Below are 11134 nucleotides of genomic sequence, written 5' to 3' on the forward strand. Positions count from 1 at the left end.
TCATGCTGAGCACAGTCGCCAAAGAGGCTAGATTACGACAGTAAAACCTTGATATACACACCCATGCATGCTTTAAAGAAATATTTAGTAAAAAGAAAAATTACAATCCCGAGCCACACTCAGTACGTATTTCTGAGTTAGTTTCCCCAGCACATCTTTTCTCACGTTAGTGATTTATCTCCTCGGGTAATGCTCCTAACCTCCTTGTATAAATACAATGAACGTACATTTTTCATTGTTATCATGTGGCAAACACCGGACATGGGTTTTCCAAACCTAATTCCAATGAAGTTGGGACATTGTTTTAAACATAATTCTTTTTTAAATCCAATGAAATTGGGATAATGTCTTAAACAATAACAACAGAATGCAATGATTTGCAAATCATGTTCAACTTCCATTTCATTGGACATACTACAAAGACAAGATATGTTCAAATTGCTAAACTTTCATTTAAACCAAATAATCATTAGCCCCAAATTTTATGACCGCAACACCTTCCGATAAAAATGGGACAGGTGGCAAAAAAGACACTTGTTTGGAACATCCCACAGGTGAAAAGGCTAACTGAGAACAGGTGGGTGCCATGAATGTGGATGAAAGGAGCTTTCCTGAAATTGCTCAATCACCCGCAAGTAAAGATGGGGTAAGGTTTATCTTTTTGTGAGCAAATGCGTGAGAAAATTGACGAAGGATTTAAGGACATTGTTCCTCAACCTGAAATTGCAAGGAATTCAGCTGGCACTGCTTCAAAAACAGACATCAATGTGTAAAGGATATTCTCACGTATGCGCAGGAACATGGTTTTAATCACCGGAGACTGTTTTTTATTTGTGTTTAACACAACTTCCCAACTTAGTAGTAGAATTGGACTTGGAGGTACAGTACACACATACAAAATGCAGTGTCATAGAAACGGGTTCTGACAAACACCAGATACACCACATTGGACTGACAGGTACTTGAGGAGAAGCCGGGAAGGCGGGAGGTACAGATGTTTCTCTGTAAGCAGTCAAGTGGCAGAAGCTAATGATGACGATGATGAGGAGGAGTAGGAGGAGGAGGAGGACTAAGAGGAGGAGGAGGAGGTGAAAGGCAAAGATGACTACAGGGTGAAAGGATGTGTGCCGGTTCACAAGTCAGGTTGAAGTGACACTCAAAAAAAATCGAACTTAAAGCAGCATTAGATTTGGGAAATTGGTAGATGTCTACGAGTCGCAATTACCACCACCTTGTGGCTTGTAGTTAACTGCTGTATGGCGCAGTTCACGTGTGTGTTTGTGTGTGTGTGTGTGTGTGTGTGCGCGCGCGTGTGTGTGTGTGTGTGTGTGTGTGTGTGTGTGTGTGTGTGTGTGTGTGTGTGTGTGTGTGTGTGTGTGTGTGTGTGTGTGTGTGTGTGTGTGTGTGTGTGTGTTTTATTCAACCGCAATACAGCACCTGAAGTAACAGTAAATGCTGCGTTTGACATGTCACAGTTACACAGGCCAGTTGTATACACACACACACATACAATAGCAACCCCTTACCATAACCTATGCAGATAGAGAGAGACAGAGGTGTATTATTAAATATAAACTACCTACACATGAGGCTCATATATAGCCTTAGCGAGCATGCTAGCCTAAACAACACATTAGCACAAATGGATGTGGCAAACAAATGTGCACATTAACAATGTATGCAAACAGTAGAAGTCATTAAGCACACCTTTTGGCATTTACGCAAAGTGATAAAGGTTACGGAGTACTGGCAAATGTCAATGTAAATTAGACAAACATACGTGTTCAGTTTGACTTTGACTGTGCACAAATTGATAGTTTGTACCATTGATTAATAATCTCTTTAAACAAAAATATTTTAATTTAAGGCAAACAGCTTCCAGAAATGAATTATGTTTGCCTTTAGATGCCTTTGGAACACAACCTGGTTTGTCTTGATGCTTAAAATGTAATGCTGGTGTGGTGTTGGAGGACAAATCAAGGCATTACCGGGGTGTTTGGGACTCATTGTCGGAGAATGTCTGTACAAGTGGATTCACTTGAACTTTTAGTGACCATAACAGCCAAACTGGAGATGGCACTCGAAGACATTTCAGGACAATTCATTCGAAAGGCATGCAATAATTTTAGATTGGATAAAAGTGTTCAACTACTCTGACACACTTGCTGACAATAACTTAAATGCCACAAATAACCTAGATATTAAGCCAGAAACAAGCCTACACACCTAAACACAAAAATGTCTTTGTTAGAGACTGTAAGAAGATTTACATAGATTACCTTGGCCCCTATTAAGAGACGGAGTGTGATGTGTGCTTTTGTGCGAGGGACTCGCGGCTCATTCCAAAACGCCTCCGCTGTATCTAAACAAATGTACAGTAGGGGGGGGGGGGGGGCTGCACTCAAAGTGAAACTTGGTGGGGAGAGGACAGACTGTGAGCAATACTGAAGACTTGAGAGACAAATACCAACTTTGATAGGATTTTTTTTAGCTAGTTAGGACCACAAAATAGCCCACAATTAAATGACCACATGGCAAACGCAATTAGGTTATGTCCAAGAATTTTCCCCCAAAAAATTTTTGTCACAGAATAAATATTTCCGTTAAAAACGATACAGTCTGGTTCTCACCAGTAATATTCTCTACCATCTTCCCGATGAAGAAACAATTTCAAATAAGCCACACCACGTTTTTCTTTTTCATTCAGCAATTCAGTCTGACAGGAACAAGTCAGGAAGTCTGACAATTCAGTCGGTACACTAGCACAAGCCAGTTAAACTGTTAACATGCATAGTTTTGCCCCAGAAGTATTCATTTGATTGTAGATCATGTATTATTGTGGTTGCAGTTTGATGTAGTGCAGAAATATTACTAGTAGTGTGAGTTTGGATATGCTTAAGTGTGTGTATGTGTGTGTGCGTGTGTGTGTGTGAGCGAGAGAGACTGATTAACAACTGGGTCATTATTGAGTCACAAACCTCACCGAGGGTGAATTAGACCAGGCTAAGAGGCTTCAAGCATCACATCACGGCTTTTAATGCACGTCTCCTCGAGCTAGGGGTCAGCAATGTTTCCAGAATGTTACCTTAGCAACTTTCCGATCACCAACTATTTTAGATAGCATTAAAAAAAACACCACAGGATAGATTTTTTTGCGGCCAGGGGAAGATTCCCTGCTGTCATGGGTGACTCAGGGAACGTTTGGTGGATTATGGTGGAGATTGCCTGCAGGATTTCTGGCATCTCTACAGCCACAGGTAGGATATATGATGACTGGTTATTTCTGATGGAACAAGACACATTACAGAATGTCACTTCAATGTGCTCTGTTGCTAATAAGATTCTTTAGCAGAGGGTCTGAATTTCATGAGGCAAGGAGTGTTGCAACATGCTGTTCAAAGATGTTATCTGATGCTGAATCTGTGCTGGAACAGCACTCATCCATATTAAACAATACTTTTTCAAAAGTCAGCTCTGATAAAATAATTCTCCTGCTGCTTTGAACAGTTACTGTTATCCACCAAACCCTTGACGAAGAAAATAACCCAAATTCAGATTTCCGGTCCAGTCAAAAGGTTTTATGGCGCGAAATGTTTTACTTGCAAAGGTCATTCTCAATGCGTGTTCACTTAAAATCTCAGGTTCATTGTCAGTCTTGCTAAGAGTTACCAAGAGATCCACTTTGAAAACACAATGAAGATGAATCGTCCAACATCCAATACATACACTGGAAAAAACTTAAGGTACACCTGAGCACTCTAATGTCAGTGAGAGTAGATTAACGATTAGGTTATCCTATTATCTTCACAAATAGTGTCACACAATAGAACTACAACTGAATAAACTCACTCAACCATTTAATTAAGCCACAAGTGAGTATTAGTGAAGTGGGCACTGAGACTACAAATTGTCATTGCAGGAGGTTAAAAAGTTAACTGTCAGAGTCACACACCAACAGAGTCACATGTCGATTGAAATATTCATTCCAGTGGGACTGCAGGACTGGCGCTGAGGCACGAGAATGAGGACAGTGGCGTGAAATGAAGCTCCAACGTTCTCGACAAATTGTTATGATTCGAAATGTGTCAACACCAACTTTATGCTAATTCAGATTACATTCACACAACACTTTTTTTTTAAACACCAACATCACAACACTCGTATCACTATAGGACACTTGTGTCAGAACGCAGCATACGTCCATACTATGCTCCAAGCATGTGGATTTTTTTTCCTTGACCAAAAATGCATGGTCACTTGCAAATGTGTCCTCAAATACAACAAAAGCACAAGTAAACAAGAAAGAGTGAAACAGAGAACTGCTTATTTTAGCTTGGCGACAACATCCAATCCCTGATGATACAAACTCACTCTTGGCCTCATTAGCCGCTGCAACTGAAACAGTTGCCAACTCTGCTCATTTACACAGACGTGCACCATACAACTAATGTCTCTGCATCCAGCAGGTTTACTGGCCTTATTTCAACTCATATGGTTTTATACACTCATGAGCTTACCGTGCGTTTGACTTTATGTGTCTGTGAGTCTTCTATGGACAATTACGTAGGGTGCACTTTAATGTTGAGTGGTCTGTATGTACACAGTGTTTATTCCTCTCACACCCTATAAATGAGTAGCAAGCTCCTAGGAGCATTCTCTTGATTTCCCTCTGGTGCTGATTGTATCGCTATATTTCTGCTAAGACGGCCATAGAAACTGTTTCCATGTGTAGTCAGCGAGTCGCTTTAGCCATGCTTACCTCACCCAAACTTCCATGGCAAAATGGCATCTAACTTCAGAGGGAATTGTATTTCTTATATTTAAACCACAATTGTACTACAGTAAAGTGTTAAGTTTGTTGTCATCCGAATTTTTACTTGAACCACTGGGTTTGTTTGCACTTGAACATCACACACCAACGACAACTACCAGACAGCTAAACAAGATGACATCAACGTAAAACTAAAACACCTTAATACATGATTACCCTCCTCATTGTTATTAGGACGATCAAATTAATTCTTTTAATTAATTAATTAATTCTTTCATTTTAAGGTAATTGGCACTCCAGGCAGCAGATGTCGCTGTTGCTTGTGCCAACGGCAAGCGTTTCCTTTCCTGTCAGAATTCTGACATTGGAATCTGCACAACTTGACCTCTTCTTTTTCACTATTTGGTTTCAGGGTGCAGCCAGCTGAATTTGGCTCGGCTCCTCTGTGTCAATTCAAGTTTCGGCCAAGCATCGCTTGTTTCTCTCTGGTCTTCCAAAGTATACTTTCTTTTAGACTAAACAAATGTTGAATGTGATATATAGAACAACAGTATCATTGATCATTCATGAAGTCATTATGTAAGATAAGAGGGAATGTAATTATATCATGTTACTAACGGGCACTGTGTTGAATTCGGGGCTCAAATCGTAATAACGAACACAAGAAAGACATACAATACAATACAATACATGCTGATTTATATAGCGCTTTCACAACAGTGGCAGCTGTAACAAAGCACTTATGACCACAATTTGGTGACCATGACATCACTTTCAATGCTACGAATTGTTCACTACTTCAGTTTCACTCAAGTTAATGAATTGATTAAACCTTCTATCAATATCTGGACAGATCTAGAACTAAAAAATGTAACTCACATTTGTTTTTTCAAAATAAATTCATTGAAGTCAAAGTTCCCCACTAGGCCTCAGATGTGAACCCACTATCCCAGTTCACCAAACTAGGCCCAGGACCCAAAATGGTTCACCAATTGAAAACTTGAGGCGGCCCGATGGTCCAGTGGTTAGGGCGTTGACCTCACAGTGTAGAGGTACCGGGTTCAATACCTGCTCCAGCCTCTCTGTTTGGAGTTTGCACATTCTCCCCGGGCCTGCGTGGGCCTTCTCCAGGTACTCTGGTTTCTTCCCACATTCCAAAAACATGCATGACAGGCTTATTGAACACTCCAAATTGTCCCTAGGTGTATGTGTGAGTGTAGATGTTTTTCGTCTGTGTGTGCCCTGCGATTGGCTGGCAATAGTTCAGGGTTGCCCAAAGACAGCTAGGTTGGCTCCAGCACACCCCGCGACCCTTGTGAGAAGAAATCGGTTCAGAGAATGGATGGATGGATGGAACTGCAAATGTGCAAAGCAAAAAGGCAAAAGCTCCTTAGATCCGAATAAAATATCAGGAGAAAAATACAAATCAGATTTTCAATTATATTTGGGTTTGAGAGAGTGTGACAATGCGGTGGCTCTAATCTAAATAATTGATTATCTAATTGTTTGTTTTAGAGTCATGGGGAACGTAGGAAAACAGTCGTTGCAAAGACCACCCTTGCAGACAAACGTGTTGCTTGAGAAACAATGAACCAAGTCTGACACCTGGTGGACACAACTTGCTCATTTTCCAAAATGAAATCAGGTGCATTCTCTTCTCAGTGTTGTGTGCTGTCGGAGTGGAGACCCTTCAACAGGGAGACTTCAACAGCCTTGGCATCTACCTGCTGTAAGAACAAAATTATTGTTTCCAAAGGACTTGTATCGTTTGTGTTGTTCATAGTCAAACTAATGCAGAGCCATGGGAAATTTCTCCCAGAGGAGAGCTGCAATCTCTGTTCTCCTCGAGGAGAGCTCATAATTGTTTATAATGTGTTTTCCAAGAAGAGGCGTTACACGTGATGAGTTTGATCCCGGGGCATTTTTTATGGTTCACAAGATGGTAATCTGTGGGAAGTAATTACTAATCCTTTATTCAGAGAAAAATCTAAAATCACACTCAAGCTGACATATTTGAGTCTGTTCGAAATTCTGAATGCACGTGGTCCAAAATGATTATTTGTTCCTCACCAGAGTGTCGTCTGTTGGCGTGATGATATTTGAGTTGGCCTATTTCCTGGATGCACTTCTGCTCATGTGCCTGCCGTGAGTACGCAGCCTGATTATCCGCATTCACACCATAACTTGACAATCCACAAAGGTTCAACTGAGGCTCTTGTTTGTTCAAGCCGTTTCACTTTAACAGGTAATTAAAAATAAAACACCATAGGTTTGGTTTTATTGTGGCCCAGTGCAAAGTAGAGCTCACAATCAAGCTAAAACAACTAAAACCCCTTCAACATCAAACAAAACACAAACAAAACGGTTCATTCGATTGCTCTAATTAACATTTGGCATTGCCACTGTGGTCAACTGTTCTGCCTTCACATCCGTCATGCCCAGAAATTGTGCTGCTGCCTCCATTATTGTCTTTATCTTGTCACTCCAAGCTTCTTCATATTCACCGCCATACTGACTGTATGGCATATAAACTGCACAAAACTGTTCTTATTCATGAAGATTGTGTTGTCATCCACTCTGCACCTCTGACCTATCACTCAACCTGGCATGTCCAGCAACTTCTGGGACCTTTCAATAGTCATTCATTCATCTTCCTAACCGCTTGATCCTCACTAGGGTCGCGGGGGGTGCTGGAGCCTATCCCAGCTGTCTCCGGGCAGCAGGCGGGGGACACCCTGAATCGGTTGCCAGCCAATCGCAGGGCACACAGAGACGAACAACCATTCGCACTCACACTCACACCTAGGGACAATTTAGAGTGTCCAATCAGCCTGCCACGCATGTTTTTGGAATGTGAGAGGAAACCGGAGAACCCGGAGAAAACCCACGCAGACCCGGGGAGAACATGCCAACTCCACACAGGGAGGCCAGAGCTGGAATCGAACCCGGTACCTCTGCACTGTGAAGCCGACGTGCTAACCACTGGACTACCGGGCCGCCCCCTTTCAATAGTGACCTATGTTATTCCCAAATTGGAATCTGCAAGTATGTCAGGATTTTGTCCAAGCTGATTGAGCAAATATATCATCTTCCCTTATTGGTCTAATTTGATGTCAATCATTCAAATTGACGAAATACAAAGTGCATGTGCAAGCACACAACAACATCACTTTCCACATGCTTTGAGAGTTATGGTTTTTATGATATTATTGTCATAATGATACTTCATACAAAATACGTATCTTTTAAATGTGTTTTAATATTTGCATTAAATGACATTTTATACAAATTCAGACTAAATTCAGATATGACCAGGCCTTATTTACCCAGATGCCGATGACGAGTTCTCCGCCATCTCTGCAGGTGTCCTCCTGAGTGGCAGCTCTTTACATTATGGGGGAAGATGGCTCAAGTTGGAGGCTTTCAGAAGTTCCTCTATTATTCCATAATGTCTGTAGTCTGTTTCCTGCATCCTGTGTTGGTGTGGCATGCAATCATTCCAGGTAAAAGTAAGATGTCCGTAAAGTATAGCCTCAAACCTTGAATATACCTAAATACCATTTAGTCCATTCAGATACATTTCTACCCTTACAGGGGCAATGCTTCTAGTGACTGCCTTGTTCAACTTCATACTCAGCAAGAAAGCAAAGACCAAATCTCTGCAAAGGCCCCAGGAGTGTTATAGAAGCCCAGTCCCCAGCACGGTGTATGTAACAGAAGGGGTCGCCTCAGATGGGACACCCTCCCTCCTTCACATGGTGACGGGAAAAAGAGTTGCTTTAGCAACTGGGGATGAGTGCCACAGCCTGGCCGAGTGTGGAGGAGAGAGTTTCCAAGGCCTGCTGGAGCTGCATCACACAATAAAAGAGAGGAAGATGAGACTGACGTGGATGAGAGGACGGAAGGAGCTTCTGGAGAGAGAGATGGAGGAGATGAGAGAGTTTGGGCATTCAGAGCCAGAAACCACCTCGGATACTGCACCGATGATCACTGACTGATGCTCTCTGCATTCCTTGTCATAGCAAATGTTGAGTTGGTGCTAAAAATGTACAGTATTTGAAATAAACTACAGATGACCGAAATTACATTTTTCAACAATGACTAGGAATACATGTAAAGTATTTATACAGGATGATTACCAAGCCAAGAGTAGTGCAATCTCTTAAATTGAATATAATTGGGTCCAGGTAGGATGCTCGCTGATGTCATTTGAAATTTGTTACAAGCGATTGTTGCCGTAGGATCAATATAAAGAAGAGTAACTGCATTCTTCATATCATCAACAGTGTCAAAGCTTGACATTCACAGGACAGGCTTTTTTTTTTGCTTGTAACTATTTGACATTTTGAATGGTCATTTTTTTATTCCTTTGTTTACTTGTCTGTGTCACTGTAATCTGTCACAACAACTAATAAGAGAAGCAGTGACATATTCACTCATAGTGGTGGTGCAAAACAAAGACTTTTACTTTGTCCTTTGGGTTGCAGGAGCTTTGCTCAAACTAGAGTAGAAAAGCCATCTCTGAATTTAAAAAAAAATGCTTATTCCTTTTTTTTCGTCAACAGATGGTCATAAGACCAGCAAACAGAAAAGCAAAGGGCCCTCGGGCAGCTGAGAGGATTCAAATGTGATGCATGACATTTCTGTTCAAGTTTATTCATTATTTAAATGTTTTTAATTTATTGTACATTCTAGAAAAAAATGTAACATTTCAAAACATCCCGTTTTATAGCAGGACTCCACTACAATTAATTCATGCTATCAACGTGGCAGCCAAGGCTGACGTTGACTTGTTTACAATGCTAAAGTTAGCATAACAGTGCCCACATTATTTTGTGGAATCTGTTTTCTCTGAATTTGAGAATCATGTTCATAAACATTATTGGAAGCCCTCGATTTGGTCAGAGACCGCAGGGGGCATTAATGAAGTCAGGCTGCATTCAAATCTTGCTTGCAGTTTTCACACTGCAAATCCTTTCATAAGCCTTTCTGGGAATGGTCCTTCTTTATGTGTCATGCAATACGTAGCAAAAAGCCGTAGAAAGAGAGCAACCATGCAAAGAGTTAATCCTTTGAGCTCTTAAATCAGGTCTCATGAGATTTGCTGACACAAGCGAACATGCAGTTAGAATTTTTGTCTGGCTTTGGCGGCATAAAAATTCAGAAAATTTCTGGTCAAATTTTAAATGATTCAATTTTAGAGGTTCGATTGTGTCCTTTTTTCCATTCTTGTGCATGCTTTTACAAAATGGTTTTCTTTTTTAATGAATAGCCATTTGGACCAATTTATGGCCCACATGGTGCCTTTTAGTCTAATTTAGTCCATATTCGGAAAGCCTGAATAGAGCCGGGGCAGTGACATTTTATGCGAGGCAATCCAATCCAGTTAATGTTTCATCCATTATTCATTTGGCAATAAATTGGATTAAGTGATTCACTCATTCAGTGGCACTCGTGGAAGTCTGTGCAAATGTGACAGGGAAAAGCTGGGAAAAAAAGCGTGCGCAGGTGTCACAGTCACATTCAACATGCCTCATTGTGTGTGTTTTTCAAGTGTGAGAGGTCACCATGGCAACCAGTATCTGGGAGGTGAGACCAGACGCTTCAGACCAAAGAGAAAATGGAGTTAATGTGTCCAGCATGTTTATGAATTGTTGACTGTGATATGTTAAACATTTTTAATGCCATGCACTGGCAATAATCAAAAGCCTGCTTTTCATTTGTCTCCATGCTGAGGTTATTCCTTTGTTCAGGCCGTAAATCAATACTGTCTGCTAAAACACTCACTTCAGCATGTGTACACTCTTTTGTTGTCTATCTGGAGCCTTAATTGGATGAATGAAAGCCCCAAGGAGAATCAATAAGAACAGCAATGACACATTCCAAGTGTGTGTGTGTGTGTGTGTGTTAGGCTCGTGGCATGTGATTGGAGATCTTTTAATGGAGAAAACAGTGGAACTTGGTGTGCAGTTCATTGAAGATCACACAATGGCCCATGCTCAGCCTCACCTAATGAATGATCTCAATTAGCCGCTGACTGGTGCCAAATTAAATGTCGTTCCATTTCCACATGTGATCTTTTCTGAGGGAATTGATTCAACAAGGAACATGTCACTTCCTTTGTGCGGGAGAGACTTCCTATAGGCCTAGTTTTTGTTTTCCTGCTACAATGGCTCAGCTGGAAGAATCAAAAACAGGATGGGAGGAATAAATCTCAGACACGGCAAATGGTGGCTTCTTTCCTTTATTCAGAGAATGGGAGCAAAACAGGATAGGCGGTCCACCAGTGTGTTGTCTCGAGTGAATTTTCACTCCCCCCTCCAAAAAAAAAGCATGAAAATAAAAGCTATAAAAATTGTACAT

The 11134-nt window shown here is 41.1% G+C and overlaps 1 protein-coding gene across 2 annotated transcripts; it reads left to right on the top strand.

The window, feature by feature from the left end:
- The first annotated feature begins 2977 nt into the window (after positions 1–2977).
- tmem72 (transmembrane protein 72) lies at positions 2978–10640 on the top strand. Of its 2 annotated transcripts, XM_052079546.1 has the most exons (5): positions 2978–3257; positions 6434–6500; positions 6845–6916; positions 8135–8274; positions 8366–10640. In XM_052079546.1, the coding sequence occupies exons 1-5, from the start codon at positions 3182–3184 to the stop codon at positions 8767–8769; spliced, it is 759 nt and encodes a 252-aa protein (XP_051935506.1). In that variant the 5' UTR covers positions 2978–3181; the 3' UTR covers positions 8770–10640. The 2 variants fall into 2 exon arrangements, with proteins under 2 accessions (XP_051935506.1, XP_051935507.1); XM_052079547.1 differs by lacking the exon at positions 6845–6916.
- Positions 10641–11134: the final 494 nt, after the last annotated feature.

The sequence above is a fragment of the Hippocampus zosterae genome, chromosome 11 (assembly GCF_025434085.1).
Source record: "Hippocampus zosterae strain Florida chromosome 11, ASM2543408v3, whole genome shotgun sequence".
Taxonomy (NCBI): domain Eukaryota; kingdom Metazoa; phylum Chordata; class Actinopteri; order Syngnathiformes; family Syngnathidae; genus Hippocampus; species Hippocampus zosterae.

Excerpts from the sequence above, each read along its gene's own strand:
- tmem72 (XM_052079546.1), top strand. The coding sequence starts at position 3,182 with ATGGGTGACTCAGGGAACGTTTGGTGGATTATGGTGGAGATTGCCTGC. Across the intron at positions 6,501-6,844 it reads AGCCTTGGCATCTACCTGCT|AGTGTCGTCTGTTGGCGTGA; the intron begins GTAAGAACAAAA and ends GTTCCTCACCAG. Across the intron at positions 6,917-8,134 it reads CTTCTGCTCATGTGCCTGCC|GTGTCCTCCTGAGTGGCAGC; the intron begins GTGAGTACGCAG and ends CCATCTCTGCAG.